Source organism: Pezoporus flaviventris, unplaced genomic scaffold (genome assembly GCF_033815535.1).
Source record: "Pezoporus flaviventris isolate CSIRO_AGI_PZ_B2104156 unplaced genomic scaffold, CSIRO_AGI_Pfla_v1 ptg000011l, whole genome shotgun sequence".
Classification (NCBI taxonomy): Eukaryota; Metazoa; Chordata; class Aves; order Psittaciformes; family Psittacidae; genus Pezoporus; species Pezoporus flaviventris.
The window spans coordinates 212700-232826 of record NW_026892559.1 but is presented as its reverse complement, the minus strand read 5'-3'; the positions used below and the strand labels follow the sequence as shown (position 1 = coordinate 232826).

General features: G+C 46.3%; 2 protein-coding genes across 3 annotated transcripts in view; one reads left to right on the top strand and one right to left on the bottom strand.

The window, feature by feature from the left end:
- Positions 1-20127, top strand: part of GSG1 (germ cell associated 1) — an 88523-nt gene that overhangs the window by 36108 nt on the left and 32288 nt on the right. Inside the window, exon 1 of one of the 2 annotated variants that reach the window (XM_061450617.1) lies at positions 15791-16420. The exons of the other annotated variant lie outside the window; for it this stretch is intronic. The gene's annotated coding sequence lies outside the window, so the exon portion shown is untranslated. Of the gene's footprint in view, positions 1-15790; positions 16421-20127 lie in introns of those variants that run through there. 2 annotated transcript variants of the gene reach the window in all.
- Positions 1570-15756, bottom strand: EMP1 (epithelial membrane protein 1). The gene is made up of 5 exons (XM_061450621.1): positions 15615-15756; positions 4831-4947; positions 4167-4266; positions 3925-4065; positions 1570-3283 (listed from the first exon to the last, which is right to left on the bottom strand). The coding sequence occupies exons 2-5, from the start codon at positions 4906-4908 to the stop codon at positions 3120-3122; spliced, it is 483 nt and encodes a 160-aa protein (XP_061306605.1). The 5' UTR covers positions 4909-4947; positions 15615-15756; the 3' UTR covers positions 1570-3119.

The window sequence follows — 20127 nt, the reverse complement described above, 5'->3', positions numbered from 1 at the left end:
TGACGTGGCTAATCTGGTCCACATGAAAAGCCTTATAGGGGGTAGAATGGAAGAAGACTGCCAGCTACAGCCTTCCATGCTAGGCTGAGCAGAAAGGCAATCAAGTTTCTTAAAGCACTGTAACAGATGACAAGGTGTATATTTATACCAGATACCCACATACTTTGGGTGAATTGTGCAACATGAGATTTGTCATCATGCATCACATCGCTGTGTATCTAATCCAGTACCACAGCTCTGACAATGCCAGGAGAGCTGAGCTGTCTGCATTGATGCACCTCTCCAACAGTGCAATGCAGAAACAGAGGGTCTGGAATTAAAATTCTTCCCCAGTTCCTCCAGCAATCCACTGGTACCCTAACTGTTCTTACTATGTACAGGCAGAGCTGCACATGTAAACAACCACTAGATTAGGCAGCCTTCCAAAGCCAACTAATATAACTGTGTTATACATTTCTGGGCTGCCCCCTGGCCTGGGTATGTTTTAAGTGGGGTAATATTTCATGCTGATTTCATCTTACTTTCCTCTATTAAATGGTTCTTGGGCTAATTGCACCCTGGATGCCAGCAGTGGAGAGTTACTCCAGTGCTCAAAGTGACCCATAATCTTTTACACAACCCCTAGCATCATCATTTATGCCTCCTGTGATCTCTCCATCACTTGCACAAATGAGAGGACAGGGTTTGATGGTGTTGGTGGTTTGTTTTTATTCTGTCCTCTTTGCTGCAAGGGAATCAAGCCATTCTCCTGCTCTAGGTGTGATGGCAGGCAGCTGCATTTTATAAATGCAGCAGGTGCTGCTTCTTTTGTGTTTGAAGTGCTGTCATGGCCCCTTGATCAGCCCAGGAGTCAGTTACTTTGCTTGGCTGGTTTTGGCTTCTGCCATTCACAGAGCAGGGCTTTCCCCTGAGCTGTCTGCAGTAGCTTTTGCAACACTCCCATGAACATGTACAGATAATTCCAAACCTGTTAATGTGAGTAGGGACTACTGCTTCCCAGCCTGCATAGCTTGACTCTGGTCAGAGCAAGACTGTCTCTTGCTTTTGCACCTTGGTTGCCCCTCATTTTTAGTGCTTCCTGCAGCTGACTTACTGTAGTCAAATGCCCTGATTTAGTTGTTTGTCATAGCATTGTCTGTCTGAATGCATACCAACTCATGTGGTCCAGGCAAACACCTCGGTGATACTGCTTTGAGACTCAGTTGTTCTGAGGGTTGGTCTAAGTCATAATACATTCTGCAGCATCTTAGGCACCAGCTTCCACAGAAATGAGATCCTGCCAGAGTGAGAAAGTACATTTGCAGCTCTCCTGGGAGTGAAGCAAAGCCTAGCTCTGGGACTGAGTGCTGCCGCTGCTCACACTATCTGTTTGAGCTTGCAGAGAACCTGAAATGGGAGCTCTGAAAATTGTTCTACTTCCTCCTCCCCTTCAGAACAGGAAGTCTCATATGCTGATAAGCAAAAGAAGTTGGGAGTTCTGCATCATCTTAAAGGGCTGAGCTTTGATTCAGTCAAAGCAGCAAATGCTTCTGTTAACAAATATCTGAAACACTAATGAAAAAACCCAGAGCAAAACAAATTCCCTTTATTTATAATAAAGGGAATCAGATTTTATTTTTATACCCTCAAAGTTAAAAATATGCATTTCAAAATATTTACAATGACTATTTATGAAACAACCTTTGTTAATAATGAAACAGCAACATACAGTACTAGAATATATCCACCAAACGATAAAGTCTACATAAGAAGAAAATGTAACAGAGAGAAAAAGAGAGAGAGAGGTAAACTGCATCCATGCACAGTCTGCACCTGCATGTTTTTTCATACTTTCTGCCTTTTAGTTGTGGATGGAGTCACAGGAAGTTTTGACCTCTTGTCTCTTACAAATGCCACTTCTGAATGAGATTCTTCAAACTGACAGAAATCTGCGGGTTGCAGCAGGACCAATGCCTCACTTTCCCATGCCAGCCTTTCACATGGGGACCTTTACACAGAGTGGACACAAAATCTCTCAGCAACCCTGGGAGGTAGGTATCGTTTTAATCAAGAATTTGGCAGATGGAAAAGAATGCAGTTAAGTAACTGGCCTAAGGTTGTTGAACAGAACTCACTGGCCCTCTCACTAGGGGACGTATTTTATCTGCTAACCAGTATCATCTGCCTTTGAGGTGAGCTGCTGTGTCACAAGGTGGGGTTCTCAATTAGTACCATGTACTGGGTGATGTGGAAAAAAAATAACCTTGCCTACAGATGAGGACTTGTCTCAGTAAAGATCTGCAATGTTGCAGTTCTGTTACCATGCTCTGGAGCTGACCAGAAGATTTTATTGTAGACACACACCCAGATGATGCCCTCCCTGCATGTGCCTCATTGAGCAACTGCATCCTCTGTAATTAGGAACCCCTATGTATCTTCACCCCGCACTCTCTTTCTCTCCCTCTCTCTCCATTATCTATGCCTGTATATTTGCCCTTCCTCCTTGTATCTGATTCAACCATTGGAATGTCAAACAGTAAACAGAACAGCAAAAAATATTGCTGCCTCGTTTCTGCAGATATTTTAACATGAATTTAACTTGATTCTGATTTGGTTGCTTCTCAGTTAAGTGTCTTTAACTTTCACATATGCGCATATATATATATATATATATATATATATAAATGTAACAAAAGGCCCATCCCATTTACTTCAATGGACAAAAGAAGGGGTCATAAGCCTCACTGCCCAACCCACAAGACACACCGAAAAGTAAGTGAGAAGGGCTCTAGGAAAGGAAAAAGATTGTAGCCCTTGTTTTTGTGGTGCCCTTCAATCATCACTGCTGACCTTGAAGCTTTGTAAAGGTATGACATGACTTTGCAGAAAAGAAGAGCTGTCTGGGTCACTTGCAGGTTTCTGGTGCAACAGCCCCTGGAGTGCTAGATCAGTTGGAGCTGTATCTCCCTCTCTTTGGTGAAGGAGTTTCGGACGATTCTAGCTTTGTTAGTGATTTTTCTGTGGTAGTGGCAGTGGTGATAGTGGTGGCTGTTTCTGTCTATTGACCCAACAGTTCTCTCAGCAGAGCAATTCTTCCCCATTCCCAGTAGCCAACCCTCTCCCCTGGACTCTCATCAGGCTTATTTTTTCCTAAGAACAAGGTAGAGGATGCCGATGATGAAACTGAAGCAAAAGCAGATCCAGGCCAATATGAAGCAGTAGCCATGGTGAGAAGTTACGGATGGATATATCTGGCCTGTGAACCGGGCTGTGTAAATGGAGACTGCAATCAGAATGCACAGCCCTGTGGGAAGAAGAAGGAAAAGAGTTGGAAAATGCAGAGAAACCAGCATTCCTGCAGGAGTTTTGAAGTACTGTTGTCCCCTGAGATTGTAATGCATGTCTTGTGCCATAGGAGAGAGGGGCTGTGGCCATAGGCTTATTTATAGAGGATTTCTCTCGCAGATGTGATGACATAAGACACTCGGGGCTTGGTTAGTAAGTGCCATGGGGAATAAATCTTTACTAGGAGGAAATCAGTAACAAGATCTGCAGACAGTTTGGTCCTACATGTTGAATCCCATGAGCAGTAGTTTCCTAACTCTTTATTCCTCTGCCCCGTAAAAAAATAATTTAACACTTTTTGTTGTCTTTCAAAGGTATTTTGCAAAACCCACCAAGCTTTTCTAATGAAAATTGGGACATATTTTCATTATATACCATTAAAAAAAAAAACACACCAAACCAAAACCACCCAAAACCAACCCAAAACCAACCCTTTCCAATTCTTCAGTGCTTTGTTTCATCACAAAAATTGGGCCACTGTAAACATTTAGCTGGCTGACAACCTCTCCTGATGGCCATGTGTGGCAGACTCATGCAGCTACTTGCGCTTGCAGACGCTGCGGGATGCATGTGAAGCCATCACAAGGCGTGCATACTTACAGCAAACCAGCATGATGATTCCAGTGATGTAGAAACGTTTGCCTTTCTCCAGGGTGAACAGCTGAGCAATGAACACAACAAGCGCGATGACGGAGAAGATGATTGAGAGGATCATAAAGGCTTGCACAGTTTTGAGGGAAGCTGTAAACACACAGGGAATAGATTTGAGAGGGTCAGGACTCATCCTTGGCATTGTACAACAAGGTCCTGCAATTCACCACCACGATGGAGATGTAGCTTACCCGCATCGTCATTCCTGACTGGCAGCTCACGACAGGTCTGGTTGCAGAGTAGCCAGAGTCCAGATGAGACTGTTTTGTTGTAAGTACCCACCATCCAAACCTGAAACAGGATGGAAGAGTTGCACCAAGGGGGAGGGGAGCTTCTTTGCCCTTCCGGCCACTTGTCAGACTAAACCGTAACGGGAGCAAGAGTAGCCCAAGTGCCGCGAGGCAAGAGCTGCACGGGTGCACATAACGCATTCTTCAGAACCAGAAGGCATTTGGTCCAGGCAGCACACCCGGAAGCCTGCTCCCGCAGCCAGGGGGTGGGAGTACGCTCAGACGAGCCTCTCACTCCCACAGTAGGAGCGGCAGAAGGCGAGGCGGGGCGAGCCAGCGCCGAGCAGGTACGAGGGGGCCCCAAAACCCGCCCCAGCTTTTATGCAGGGGCACCGCGGCCGCCCGCCCCGCGGAGCCGCCAGGGGTCGCCCTCGCCCAGGTTTTCCCCCGCGGCCATGGCGGCGTGGGGTTTTCTCCTGTTAGGTCGGGCTTCCCTCAGGAGCAGCGTTGGGAGCAGTTTCGTGTTCGGTCATGGCCATGAGCGGGTGTCCCCACCTAGAGACCTGAGCACCCAAGGGTTGGCTACTCCTGCTACAGGCTTGTCTCACTGGGGGTGTCTACTTACGTTGGAAATGGTGGAGACAAAGAGCATGATGACAGTGGCAATGTGAGCCACGAAGATACCGGCCAGTAGCACCAACATCTTGATCCCTTCTGGGTGGTGTCAGCGATACAGAGAGCTCTGGAGAGAATGAGAGCAGAGGGAGGATGTGAAGTGAAGGGATGAATCAAAGAATGACATTACTATAACCTTTATTTACACACTAGAAAACAGGTTGATCTTAAATCCATCCTGGAAGCAAACGCCTTTGTCAAAATCTGCAAGCGAGTTGCTCAAGAGGTTAAAGAAAGCCTGGAGGTAAAGAAACCAGTTTGGGAGGAGATGTAGAGCAGGGGTAGTTAGCTTAGGGGCATTTTAAAAATAACCTGAGTATTTACACAGGTTGCTTAAATTGGTGTGTGGTTATGTAAAGTAAAAATGATATACTGCAGGCCTACACGCCAGGAAGAGGAGCTTTTGCCCACAGGATTCGCAGAGGTCAGGAAAGTTTTTCTACTCCTCTTCTCCCTTTTCCTCTCGTGGTGCAGCCTCCTCCAGTTGGTCTGGGACACTGCCCAGGGGGATTGTGCAGTGCAGGATTGTATGCTGCTGGGTGCATCATGTGTTGAGCAGTGGTAGAGTGGACTGGGGGTGCCCTTACTCAATTTGAAGAGGAGAATAACCAGAACATAAATGCCATGGAGGTGTTCTGGGGCAGAGGAAGATGCTTAGGTTTGCTATGAAAACTGTCTGTTTCCCTTTGAAAACTTGAGGTATGCAGATCGCTTTATTACTGCAACAAGATTCTCTTGTAAGACAAGTTCCTCTGTGATTTGTTTAGGGTTTGGGTTTTTTTCCCCCTCTCTACTCTGCAAGCTTTTACTTTTTAGAAGATTCCCTGTCATTGATGAACATGTAATTGGAAAGGGAGTGGAATGTGCTTTGAATAGCTCATGACACTGTTCATCAAGGCTGCTGACTTATCCCCTGAAAATGCAAAGTACTAGGAACGAATCTAAGTTGTGAGACTGAGTTCACGGAAAGTGAGTAAGTATATTTCCCCTCCACCCAGGCGTTTATTACTAATCATGAGTATAGCCATAGAAATCGGGCAGAAAAGTTTACTAGGTCCACTCTGTGAAAAAGACTGCTTCCTAGAAAGTTTCAAAGGGCTGTGTTGCTTTCTCTTCGTAGTGCTAGTAATGAAGAGCAGCTTCAAGGATGTGATTAATGTTGGCTGTCAAGTTATTTTGGTCCAGGTGACTCAGGTAAGGTTTGATGCTGTCACCATTTGTACAGGGTGTGGTAACATTGTCACTGAGCAACACAATTATACTTTCTGATGTCTTTCACACAAACTGTAATGAAAGGCTTTGTGAAGTCTCATAAATGTGGGCTTTTTTACTCAATGACTTCACCTTCTCCACTCCTGTGTTTCCTCTCACTGTGGACATGTGTGGGGGAGTGTATTCCTGTAAAGTGCTACAGCTATTCCTCGCACTGCGTTGGATATAGTTTCTCAAACCAAAGCAGGCAGGCAGACAGGCTTCTCCGTCAGTGGCTCTTTGTCAAGTTCATTATTAGCTCATGACGAGAAAAAATTCCTTGAATTCAGGATCTCAAGGAGCCAACTCTGTTAGGTCAGTTCTCCCACACAAATGAGGCCATTCCTTAGGACAGATTAGGTTTGGTAACTGATTGGTCCTATCTACCCAGCAAGAACTTGTCTGCTGTGAAATTTCCTTCACCTGGGAGAACTCTGGAGCTGTTTAGTCCTGGCTTACTTGTCTACTTTGGAGTATCCTAGCAAACTCCTCAAGTTCTAGGGCTTCATTTGCCTGGATGGCCTGGTCCCTGTGTCCTCTCTTGTCACAGTACCTCCCCTAGTGATGAACTTAGTGAAAGTACAGCCTTCTTAAGAGTAGTGACAATCAGTTATGAGCTGAGCATTGCTGAAATCCAGGTTCTCAATACCATATGCAGGCTACCGAACGAACACACCTGACCTGAGAGTTAAAACCCTTCTTCCCATTGACTGCAAAAGGAATGAGGGTTTCAAAATATTGGATGGCAACTGATATGGATATCACCACTGTACCTTGAGCTTGAGGTGAGAAACTATTGCTATTGCCATGACTAAGTAATATCACTGCAGCAGGTGGCTTGAATTGAGCTTCTGACTCAGATCTTCCCATACCTTTGACTACTTGTCATCCTTTTTTCTGATTATTGGTTCTTACACAAACGTAACAAGTACTCTTGCCACCAGTGTGTTGGGTATGCATACACCAAATTGTGGCAAATTTGCCTGAAATTTGCCTTTGCTGAACAGTGGCTAAGCTTTCTTCTTTCTTAGGTAAATTTATTTTTCCATGGTCTCTCTAAAAATTCATTTAGCAAGTTAACTTGCTGATTATTTTTGAGGATCTTCAAAAAGCCCTGTTCTTGAAAGACTGAAAATGAACTTTCATAACACCCTAAAGGACTACAACAATCATTTAAAATGCATCTTCTCTTTGCTTTCAGAAATGAAAATGAGCGATAAATGTTACTTTTAAATGTAAACCCCCTCACAAAAAAAAAACAAACAACCCACACTCAGAACTTTGACCAGTGTGCTAAGAAAAAAATCCTAAAATATTTATTCTCTTTGCTTTCTCTGCCCCATTTTCACACTGCTTGAGAACACTGTTAGTTCAGGTGCTTTCAGTGCACCTCCTTCCTGAGAAGGTCGGCACCTCTCCCTGAATACACACTCTATAAAATGCAAACTCCCCCTGGGATATGTGCTCACAGATTAGTTTTGATTCTTTGTGACTTAAAACACAAACGTTCCTTTCTATTCATTATTTTTCCCTTTCCTTCATCTCTTCCTAGCTTTTAAGTAAAACACTGGGGAAAAATCCCAAAGGAGCAGTGGATGAATGAACGACGTAGAAGTACAGTCATCTCTGTTTACGATGGTACAGCATGGACCTTTCCACCCTTAGGGAAGCAGGCACAGCACTGGTGATTGACAGGATAGCTGTCCATTTTCTAAGTGTGAGATATCTTTCTCTGCTACAGGGTGGGGTCACATTGCTGGAACAATAGGACACAATTGCATGCAACTGCCTTTTCTTCCATTTCCCTACCTAAACTGCAGCTGGATTTGGACCTCCTTAGGCTCTTCTTGGCCTATGAGTCAGTCTTAGACTTCCTAGAGCTGCCAGTTTTTTCCAGTGACTCAGCCTGAGGCTCCCCAAACCACAATTATTTAACCCTGAAAGTGTTCAGGAAACTCTGTTAGTTTTAGGACTGCTTCTCAAGAACCAGTCAAGCAACCAGGTTGTGGATCCTGCACTGAGCTTCCTGGCACATCTTCTAGAGGAGAGACCCCAGCTAAGCCAAGAAAAACAGAGCTGATACATGACAGTAGAATAACTACTGATGTCGGACAGGCTAGTGGGGAAGAAGTCAGTGTTATGCACCTGCTGAACAGCCTGCATGACTCAAGAGAAGACCTTGCACTGATGACAGCAGACTGAATTTCCTTTTCCTGGGATGATGGATGAGGAGAAATAACAAGCCACACCAACAGTAACCATGAATAACAATCACCATAGCAGCCTTCAGCACAAAAAGACCTACAGATAAGCATGACAGACTCTTATCTGTGTTCCCTGACCATGCAAGAGTACACATGCTGTAGAACAACACAGAGCTCTGCTGCACCCTAGTTCAAGTTCAAGCAAGCAAGTGCTATCCGTTAAGAACAAAGATAAAGTCTTCTCATGCAGGCAAAGTGTAGCCACCCATCTTTCCCCTCTGTCTACTTAACTGGGTTGGATCCTTCTGTACAGAAAGCAATCTGGAGAAGTGAGTCCTTGTCCTTGGTTTGCTACTTAGCAAAGCATCAGGATGGAATGCAGAGTGCCACTTGGAGATATGACAAAGGCCAGCAGTATAGTTCCTCAAATAGAGGGAGTGGGTTACTCAAGAGGGTAAACCAGATTAGGTAGTGGTCCTTTGCTTCTGGCAGAAAGTGCACTGCAGCGAAAGGAGTAGAGGGGATTTGTAGAGCATATTTCTTCAGGAATGATCAGGTTGTTTGGGGTGAAAAATCAGAGCACTCTCAACTAAATTGAAATATTTCAGATCTGAAATGTTCCTAAGGGATGTAGCTCATCTGACTTCCATTGTCATTCTCTTCTCTGAACTAAGATCCTGCTTGGGACTGCCTCTCCCAGGGTGAGTTGGTGAGGCATACTGTGAGAGATGCTGGCTGAGGGGAGAACTCAGCCAATAGCCTATAGCAGCCTGCAGTGTCCAGGAAACAGAGGACATCTGAATAGCACTATGGGCACCACTGTAACTTCTGACTCTCTAAAACTCAGGTTTTCAGCTGAAGTCCCTTGGGTTGATACATTCAATTCTTCAACAAGGGGATTTCAGGAAAAAAAAAAAAAAAAAAGAGCATGAGTCCTCCTTGTGCCCAAGGTCATTTTGCAGGATACAAAGATGTGAAGATCTCTGTGGTATTCTGGTGGCATTGTGACTTTGGACCTATCACATCATTACTAGAAAGTTCATGATAACTTTAAACAACCACAAGGAAGCATCCTTTTGCTTTCATCCTTTGTGCTGTTTCTTGCATTGGGTGCAGCTGAATCTAAAGTCCTTGCTGACTCCCGACTTTTAAAAACCACTGTTTGCCAGCACTGCTGTTGGCAACCTGGTTTTGAAAGACTGGACTGACTCAGTCTACAAGTCAGATGCTTTTTATAGACATGTGGATGAGTAGGCTGGTGCCTCTGGAAAGAAATTTTTTTATGTGTGGGAAAAGGGTTAGGAAGGAGATGTATGTGGGCACATGGAGACCTTTGGAGCCTCTGATTTATGGCAATGAGAAGATTTTCTGCGTGCATGGGTAGTGGCTGTGGTGACCACATGGGGTACAGTTAGGCTGTAAACATAGCAGAACAATGCCAACCAAAAGGAAAGTACAGAGCTGCCTGAGGGGCTATAACTGAAAATAAGCTTAAGTAAATGGAAGATTTTGTTTGGTCCTTGGGAAGTATTCCTGGTGGTATGGTCTCCAAGGGATCAGGGGAATTGCCTTCCCAGGGGAGTGGTAAAGGTCCAGCAGGTGAATCATTTCTTGATTCACGTTTTTGTGATGGACCATACAAATTCCTCAAGAATCCACCCTTGGTAACAAACTTACACTCACTGAGAGATGCAAGGGAGGGGCCACGAAAGATGACACACAAGGGTTTTCCAGCTCTCATGCTCGTGATTCATATGAGAGTGGGGAAATATCAGCTCCTAGGGCAGACAGTGAGAAATTGGCATTTTCTCCAGAAGAAACCACCCTCGAGCTCTCAGCCATGTGACAACACCAACTGAAACTTCAAAGCTCACTTCATAGTCAGAAGAGACAACTGCCTGGGGCCTGTCAGGCAGCCATCAGCTGCTGCTGGAGGAAAACACTGTCACCCCTCACACTAGACACACCAGGGAAGGGCTGGGACTCATGGGCAGCGAGTGACAGAGAGGGGTGGGTAAGAAGACCTCAGACCTAGTGGAAGCACACGAGTGTTCCTCTGTGCCTTTGGAAGTGTGATGGGAAGCACCCTCACCCCTCAGTGCGAGGGTGGGCTAATTAGACACTGAAGTTGCTGAGACTTGCAGGGGTTCAGACAAGATGCTGAGAGACAGGAGAAATGCTTGTGGGAGGGCTGGCAGTCTGGGTGATGAGGTGGTATGTGTGTAGGGGTGTGCATCTGCAGTTCTGCATCACTCACACTGTGAATGGGAGTGTGCATCCGCGGTTTGTCTCTGAGCAGAGCTGCACCGTGTTTGTGAGCACGTGTCTGTTTGTGTGTGTGCTCATGCGCAGATTCCTCATGGGTGCATGTATCTGTCTGTGAACTTCAACACTGACAGTGCCCACGTGGGAGAAACCATCTGACAGCTCTAACAGAAAAGTTCAGATTACAGTGTGGTGTGAACTAAAAGCACACAGATCATTTCTGGTGGGACTTCCAGCTTTTCCTCCCTGCAACAGCCTTTAGATAGAGGTAGAAGGTCTGTGAAGCCCACATCAGCTGTGCTTTTGGCTGCATTTTTTAATTAAAACTTCAGTTCCCTGATTAACATAGACAGTTTCATACAGATCTTCCCTTTTTGTTTCAAAGGACTAACTCTGAAATGGCTCCTTATCAGATAGCATCCCTCCCTCTCAAGACTGCAAAACCTCTGAACACGTCAGTACAGACTATGAGACACTGAAGTCAATGCAACTAAGGCATCTAAAGAGTCTGAGCTTTTAGGTCAGTCTACCTCCAGGGTGTCCCTGTTCCTGCAATCCAGTTTACAAAAGACTGTGCAGGTTTAAATTGCAAAACTCTGTGATAGTTCCTTCTTTCAAACCACAGCGCACAAGTGGTGGACTGGGTGGAGCAGGGGCATGAGTATAAAGCAAAAGAGGATGCTGTGCAGCCTGGAGTTGATCAGTGCTCTGTGAGGTGTGGTATAAAGGTGGTATGAGGTAAAATGACTCGTCTGGTTTCAAGAGGGCTTCTTTACACCTGTGATTAGTAGGGTCTTGCAGAACAGCATAAGGGTCATTCTAGCTCGTGTTGCATGCAGAAATGGCTTTCCAAGAGGCATCAAGAGCTTCTTTTGTCAGGGCACAACACACTGGCTGGGCTGCAGCTGCTGGAGGACAGCTAGCAGACAGTTGTCTCAGCTGCCTGAGCCTGCACAACAGACACTGTGCCAGCCTCAGAACCCAGCTTTCCTTCGGCAGTGGTCCACATTCCTGGACCTGACCTTCAGTAATGCCCTGACCAGCCTGCTCCTAGCCGTGAGCATTTTGCAGCTCCCCTGTCTTGCTCCCATTGCTCTCGCTGTCCTTTCCGGGGGGGGGGGGGGGAGCGCTGCTGGAGCCCATAGGGGAGGTGTCTCTCTGGAATGAGAAGAATGTGGACTCTGGGCCCATTCATGGCAGCTGCTTTTGCAGCTCCCCTCCCTGAGACCTTCTAGGGCAAGAGGGCAGCCAAGATTGCCCAGGATTTACTCTAATCCAAATGTGTTGCCAGGTGGCCCCATATAGCAAGAGCTCAGCCTTCAGACAAGCTCACCTGCTATCAGCCACTCCAATGATCATTAAGTTTATTGCATTTCTGTGCATGGCTGGGGCTGACCTAGCCCAGGATCTGGCCCTGGGCTCCCATCATGGACGTTTCTCTATGCCTGCAGTACAAAGTGGTTTTCACACGTTAAAGGAGATAGATCTTAATCATGAGCTTAGCAAACCGGTCACTCCCTTGGGCAACATGGGTTCTGGAGCTAAATTGTTCTAACCTGTCTCTCCCTACTACGACAAGGCATGGGCTACATTTGGTCTTAGGCAGCAGCTTCCATGTAGTCTCTGCCCTATTATAAGCAGTTTGGGAGGAGGGTGTGTGGGGTTGCAAATTTGACTGGTGTTTCCTTTTTTCAATGTCCAGCTGTTCTAAGGAGATACTGTGCAAAATCCTCCCAGTGGGGTTGGAAAAAATCATGCTCTAGATGGCAGCCCCAGGATGTGCTGCTTTGCTGCCCTGCCTGCAGTCTGACAGAAGAATGCAGATTTAAGAAAGAAGCCACTATAGATTTCCCTCTGGGCAGTTTATAAGGAAGGCTGCTACCGGGCCCTGTGTCATGCTCTGGGTTGACTGGGTGTAGACTGGCTCTGGCTGAGCATCTGCATAGTCACATTTGAGCTGGTGCTTCAGCACATTTAGTCAACGTCACTAGTATAGCACTGTGGCTACCAGTTAGTGATCAGTACCAGCAGGTGCTATCAAAAGAGCAAGGCCATGGAGAGGAGCTTTGCCTCAGCAGAAAAGACCCGTGAAATATTAAGCATCCATCTTCAGATGGGGAGATAGGAAATCCCTTGCCCTCCCTTTTGGAGGTGTAAAAGAACGCCTCTGGGTCTCTTACTCCTCCCTGCCTTGAAGGAAGGGAAAAGAAATCTCATCTTTTGGTCCTTTTTCATTGTTGGGTTTTTGGTTTTTTTTTTAGGAGAACAGGAGGAAGGGGAAGAACTGGGAGTGCCGCACCCTGCACCCTGTGTTGGGTGACACTGCTGTCACCTCCCTGCTGAAGAGCACAGGCACAAGAGCCCATTGAGATCAAAGAGGGCTTGTAGTACTATTGCTTGCCTTGTGGGACACTCGAGTGTCCAAGGGCAAATCCCAGGCCCATATCAGCTGCCTGCCCTATCCCCATTAAGTGTATCACCATCGAGTGTAGCACCCCATTAAGAACAGAGCACCCATCCAGCAGCCAAAGGCAACTGGGAGGGTAAGCAAGCGGAATGTGCTGTGGAAGGGGTGTATGGCTGCTACATGGAATTGATGGAGCCTGTGAAGCCCCATGGGAGCAGACAGGGCTACAGAAGAAGGCTGTACCCACCACCCCTCCCACTTCTGGCCGGCAGAGTGATGTCTGCCAGCCTTACAGCTTGAGGATAATGAGAGAAGAATTAGTGCTTGCAGCAGATCTCCCCCATCTCATCGTAAAGAAGGCCCTGAGGTGGGTCTTTTACCACAAACACAGTAGCTGTTATCAGCTGTTTCAAAATACAACCTCTGTTCCACCCCAGGCCACAAAACAGTAATTCCTCCATGCACTTGCATTGCTCGCACACTGCACAATTCAAAGACCACTGGCTGGGCCAGAAGGGCCGGTTTTCCAAGCCAGGGCTCTCTGTCCTCAGCAGGGTACTGTGGAGCACTTAGGAGCCCTGCAGCTCTGAGGCTCCTGCTCCAAAATGGGGTGTTTCTCCACAAGATCCCAAGTCCCTCCTCCAATAATGTGTCTCTGGGGTGTGGCATGATTCCATCTCTCTGATGTCTACCTCGGGGTGGCACGTGCCCATTGTGGATGCCCTGCTCTCACACGAGGGTGAGCCTGGATGAATGGCTCAGGCCGTGTGCCTCATGTTTGAATGGTTAGTCATAGCTGGAGGGAGCTTCCACCAGAGCCTACTGGGAGGAACTCCTTAGGTGGGTGTGTAGTGCCTTGCATGAACGAGTTGCATTTCAGGGTGTGCTTCCAGGCACAGCACTTAGTGGTAGTAAAATGCCTCAGTTTTCATCCTTTCCCTAGGCTGATCCCCAAAGAAAGCAAATAGAAATAAGCTGCCATTGAGGCAGCACTCTTTCAGTGCACAGAGTTCCCAGGTTTAGCAGCTTTGTGAGGTAGGGTGGGTGGAGGCATTTGACTGACTTAAACCCCTGTTATCATAGGAACAATAGCTAATGGGTTCCAGGTTTTCCACTTTTCATACCCAGCTCACTCTTGCCTGTTTGCTCAGACAAGAATCCCACTCTGTCCAGAAATGTCAAGTGGGCAGTTCCAGGGCAAAGCTGCTCTCAGAGGTGCCTTGAGGAATTCAAAGCCTTTGAGTGAAAGTTGCTCTGTCACCACAACATTTTTTTCTGTATTATTAATTTTTCCAAACTGATTTCATTGTTAGCCATGTTAAATGACAACTTCCGAGAACACTTTCTACCCAGACTGATTGCTGACTGCCCTGGAAACACTCATTGCCTCAATCAGCTTCCCTACCACTCAAAAACATCTATTTCTCAGGCAGGAGGCATCCCTGCATGACCAAGCCACAAGTCAGAGGGGACTTGAAATGCACAAAATCCATCCTTCTGCCATAAGGTTAAGGTCAGCTCACGTTCTTGGCCATTCATACAGTAACTGTCCCCAGCACCAGCCTGAGCCCCAGCCATTTCTGGCCAGACTCGGCTAAATACTGCTTCAACTTCTTCCAGATCCATGAAACTGTGCAGGGGTGGGCTGGGTTCCTGCAACATGAACCAAAGACTGGTGCCAACAAACTGTCTTTCTTCACTCCCTTTCTCAGACCTCAAAAATAGTTCAGATTTGACCACAGGATGCAAACCATAGCAGACAGATGAAGTGAGAGAACTGTTGAAGAAGAGGGAAGGGTGGTTGTTTGGAAAAAGGCAGGTGAATAGGGAAAATTGCCAGTCCCTGCAATCCGACACTTCCCGTCAGTGCCTCCCTCCCCAAATCCCACCATGCAGCCCGTGGTGCTCTTCACAATTCCCCCTGCTTCCTCACTTCACCTCTCAGTGCTCCCTACTCTGGGGTCTGTGCTGCCAAGGAAGGCATAGCATGCCTTTCTGTCTGTCGTGTGGCTTTGCTGAAGAGCTTCACCCTCAAGAGCTGGGACCCCAATAGAAAATGAGAGCTCCTCCCCATTGTACCCCAAAATCTGCAGCTTTGGGGACTCTCATACTTCACATGGATTGGAATGGTTTTTGTTTTAAAGTAAAGCTTGGCAAACTACAAATGAAGAGGAGAGAGACACACAGAAAAATGTGAGTAAGAGCCAGAAATGCTGAAACAGCAGCCCTCATTTCAAGCAGGCGTTTTCTCACGTTTGTAAACAATGCTACTCCAAAAGCATGGCAGCTCCTATGCCAGCGCTGGCTCAGGTTGGGCACCCTTTGCCTGCCCCCTCACTGCACATGCTCTGGAGGTGAAAACAACATCACTGCTGTCAGCGCTCTGGGGTTGCAATCAGGTGCCTTGCAGCATCACTTTACCCCATAATGCAGCTGGATTTCAAAGTCAAGGCTGAAAAGTTAAGGTGCATCTCATTGCCAGCTCATGTGCCAAGTCGAAGAGACGTTGCAGAGTAGAGGAGAAAAGCAGGCAGGAGCTGCTGAGCGAGGGCAGCAGCCACCGAGAAGGGAGAAAAGTTGCTGAGAATTTTGGAGAGCAGGTCTTACCGTGCGGGCTGGCACCTGTAGAAGCAAGGAGCGTGCTGGGCTGCAGAGCTGATGTCCTGGAGCACGGAGCTGTAGTGAAGGGGAGTGACCTGGTGGTGGTTTAAGTTTCCTCCGGTGGTGTGGGAGGGTGGTGTCGTTCCCCGTTCCCCTTTGTTTTAAAGGAGTTACTATGAATCAGTCTGCCTTTAAAGAGAGGGAGAAGGAAGGGGGGGGAAGAAAAATTAATGAGCTACGCCCTGCTTTGTTGGCAGTGAGTCAAGAGTCGCTGGGAGGAAACCAGCGAGTCAAAGGAGTCTGTGCAGGGCTGCATCTGACTCAGTGTGCAGTAGAGAGACCGCAGGCTGGAAAAACGATTGACGCTGATCCAGCTGAGTAATAGAGGCCCACAACAGCATCTGTTTATAAAACTGAACTTCGGGTTGTCATTAAAAAAAAAAAAGAAGAAAAAAAGAAAAAAGTATAGTTACAAATGTGGCAACGGGACTTCAACAATGCAGTCACTCAAACAAACAGCCGGTTGGCAGGGGTCATTCATCATGAGGCCGGGTGAGTCACAGTATCCCCTCCCCGTGCTGCACAGAGAGAAGTCACCAAAGCTGGCAGCACTGGGGAACGGAAATTGGACATGTGGGGTTGTCATGGACAAAACTTTTGGGAATATACCAAGGAGCAGAGATGCTGAAGATTTAGCGTTGTTTTGGTGGTGACTCCGGAGCAAGTTGGCCAGATGGTGGTGGTTTGCTTCCATGGAGAGAGAGCAGGCAAGGAAGATGAAATAAGGAGTTTGTGTTTCACAGTTTTCTGAGGTCAGCGTTTCTTGTCATCTTAAAGACCTCTAAAAATAGATCCTTGAAATTTGCAGAGAATTGGCTGGTGTAGTTGTCTTGTGGATGCTATGGGCAATATTCAGTGGGGATGTGCTTGAGACGTAGGTGAAGGGGGAAGAAGTGTGTCAGAAAGCATTTGGGTTAAAATGTGATGCATATTGTGATAGAGTTGGTGATCTGATACTGCAAGGAATCAAGCCTGCCTTTGCAGAGGCCCAGAAAGAGATAAGCAGATACTGATAAAAAACCTGGGAAACAACGCCTTTCCCACTTACATGAGGAGGACACTGGGTTGCCTTTATTTGAAAGACAAAGCTGATGCTCTTTGAAGTCTACACAGATTAAAAGTCCTTGCTATTTTTCAGATTATTCTTTCCCTCTGGTGTTATTGATATGCGTCTGGTCTAATTTCTAGACTACAGCAACCTGCATAAAAACAGAAGTGTGGATGAAACAGCAGCAAAGATGATACTGATGGGGAAAGACACTGTGCCCAGACAATCCCATGAGAATTTTGCCACTGATGGAAAATACAGATTTTTCTTCCCCAGGACAGAATAACCCTAAGTATATTTAATACCTGTGGGTTAGAATAGGTATTATTCTAAACAAGTGCTTCTTGATGACTTGCATTAATGTTATATCCAGGGATATTAAAATGTATTTGCTTACCCTGCAGAAGGACTGGCATTTACATTGAGCTGCACTGTCCATTTGCCCTTCCCTGGTCTCCCAGCAGAGTTTATTGGAGTGAGGGATGCTTAAGTGTACACAAAATACTGCAGTATGTGGTCCCAAAGCAGAATCTGTGGACCAGAGTTCAGCTGTGGTGAAGCATCCTCTGCCCCAGATCTGTTCAGAGGTGACTGCCCACCTGCCAGAGAGCAGCTGCCTGAACGCTCAGAGAATTCCTTATCTGAGATCCAGTAGCCAAAACCACCTGCATCTAAAACACACTCACATGGGGCAACTACAGGGGAGCACCCTAAGAAGTTGGGTATAAAGTGATCCATGAATGGCAAAACATTATTTGTCCAGAGAGAGCAAACACATTCTGTATAAATTGCTCTCTAGCCTAGGAGACTGACAGGCAATGGCCAACATCAGATGCATCACATGGAGGCAGTGGGATTCTGCAGTGTCAGCTTGCCCACAGGAGCATTGCTTCCTAACTCTCCATCTGGAAATGTTGGTGCCCAGACATCAGAGTAAAGAAAAGCAACCAAACAGGCCACATAGGCTGTGACTATGGCCCTGGAGGAGCACTGGTACCCTGCCAGCAATTGGCTTCATCCCTGCTGTCATACCTGTCAAGCCAGGTAGGAGAGGGGGTAACAGTGAGTGTCAAGGGAACAAATGTGTGGATATCTGCTCCTGTTTGGGAGCAATGCTGCATGTGGGCAAGATGCTCGTTTAAGCAAGTAAAGTTAATCCGTAATGTCAGGGTAACCCCCTAATGTCAGGATATGGTGAGGCCACAGGAGAGCTCAGCTTCCACTGAGCAGATTACTAGCTCTTTAGGATATTTCCACCTTGCATCTGGACGAGAAGACAGAGTAGAAGTGATAGGTAAAGGTAGGAGAACATTTCATGTTGATAAGATTCATCATGTTTTCTGTAGCTTTTTGTGGATGAAGTTAGCTCACTAAACCTTTGTGTGTGTGACAGAGAGCCAGCTCTATCCACCCATCTGGTCTTTCTGCGTGCCTCCAGCAACTTCTTCCTTTAGGGTGTGTGGTTTTCACAAGGCAGGTTGCAATAGGAAACTCACCATATGAAAAGTCTCATCATGGGATCAGAAGAATAAAGCATGCTGCCAGTTTGACATACTAAGGCACTCACACCATAGTGTGCCTAAGGTCCTCAGACCATAGTCAACAGTGTCCCCTCACCTAGGCATCATGCATTTCACAGGCTTTTCTGAATGCCAACAGCCAACTAATACAAGGTGGGCAGGTCGAAGCCATGAGAATTTAAGATGTGGAAATCTGGACTTGCATTTCCATGTTCAATAATAGGGGTGAAGCTGTCCCATGTGTGCCATGCCTTTGCTGAAGCTCGTGTCTGCTGTATGTCTGCTTGTTTTGTCATGCCCCACACATTTGCAGACATCACTACTGCGTGTGCACAGTAGCCCTTGGTGTAACAAGATAAGCATTCACAGTGACATTAGATAAGACAAACATCGAGCTTTTGCAAGCCCAGATCAAAGGAGGAATGGACCACAGGGAATGGGAGATGGGGTGTGGATTTAGGGGTGGAGGAGGTATGGACAAGCTTGGCTTGAAGCATCCAGAACATTCTGTTTCTAGAGGGGGCGGCGTGGGGGAGGAAGGGTAGGGGAAATAGGCCATGGTCTCTCTCCAGTTTCTTTAGATGCCAGAATCTACGCTTGGGAGAGGTCTGCAGCTGAGTTCCCGTGCTCTCTGGGATACTTTCAAGTACAAATTCAGCATGAATTCAACATATGCTGTTGGGACTTGCTTTTCTGGATAGCTGTCTGCAAACACACGTTGCACGTTAACCCCCTCAGTCTAAATAGCATGTCTTTCCACCTGACAATACTTAAACCCTTTCCTCTCTATAATGTGCTATTTACTCTGTGCAACATCCTTCTGGCTGGTTGAAGAAAAAGTGGAAGTGTTAGGTTTCATGGCGCTTGCTATTTCTTTGCTTGTCATGACATGGAGAAGGTGGGGTTGAGCCTGAGCTAACATGTGGGTTAAAAAAATAGAAACCAGCAAGTTTCATACTTCTCTGTAGCGGTGCCACTGATATGTTTGTGTGTTCATATCACACCTATTGTTGTGATACGGTAATTTGCAGAGCCATATGATAGGTCTCAGAGCCATATGATAAACTGTATTTGTCACTCGTGAACCTGAAGGGTTTCAAATGGGAGCATCCATCCACCTGAGAGGAAAGGGCGGTGCTTTCTTTATAACTTCATTCAGTTCTGAGGAAGCAGATATTGGAAGTCACACCTATGGTTTTTGTCATTTCTTTAATGTGTCCTGTCATGTTCCTGTCCCTCCAAGGATTGCTAGATTTCCAGTACTTAGGGAAGCTGATGTTACAAGCTCAGTGGTGCAAGAAAGGGGAAGATTGTGCAGTCAGCACTGAACAGATATAACTCTTCCCATTCACAGTCTTCTCTTTTGCTGGTGGAGGTTTTTTTTTTGGTTTGGTTTTGTCTGACCCAAATACTTTGGTAAAGTGTACGAAGAACAAAACCAACAGAAACATCTACATCTGATTTTTCCAAAAAACTGCCAGACTGACTGGTCTTCTAAGTTGGGTGACAGGTACAGAGTTGAAAATGCCCTGGGTTTGTAGTATTTGTGTAGGAATGGTTTGTCAAAAGTTTTCACAGGCAAGACTTGCAATTGTTTCCTCCAGGACTTGAGCACTATGAATGGGGTCTATGCCAGAATGCATTCCCCACATCCCACTTACCACATCTGGGAAGCCCCCCAAACTTGCCTTGTTTCTTAATAGGAATAAAAAAAAGGAAACCATTCCTACCATAATTTGCAAAGTGATTAGAATTTAGTTTTGTCCTGCCGTATGAAAAGGACCATATACTTCAATCTTATGTTGGAGAGGGAGATGAAGATGGGTTATGATTCCTCTGACATCTCGTGCTGCTGTAGAGTACAGACATTCACATTGTGGTCTCTGCAGCA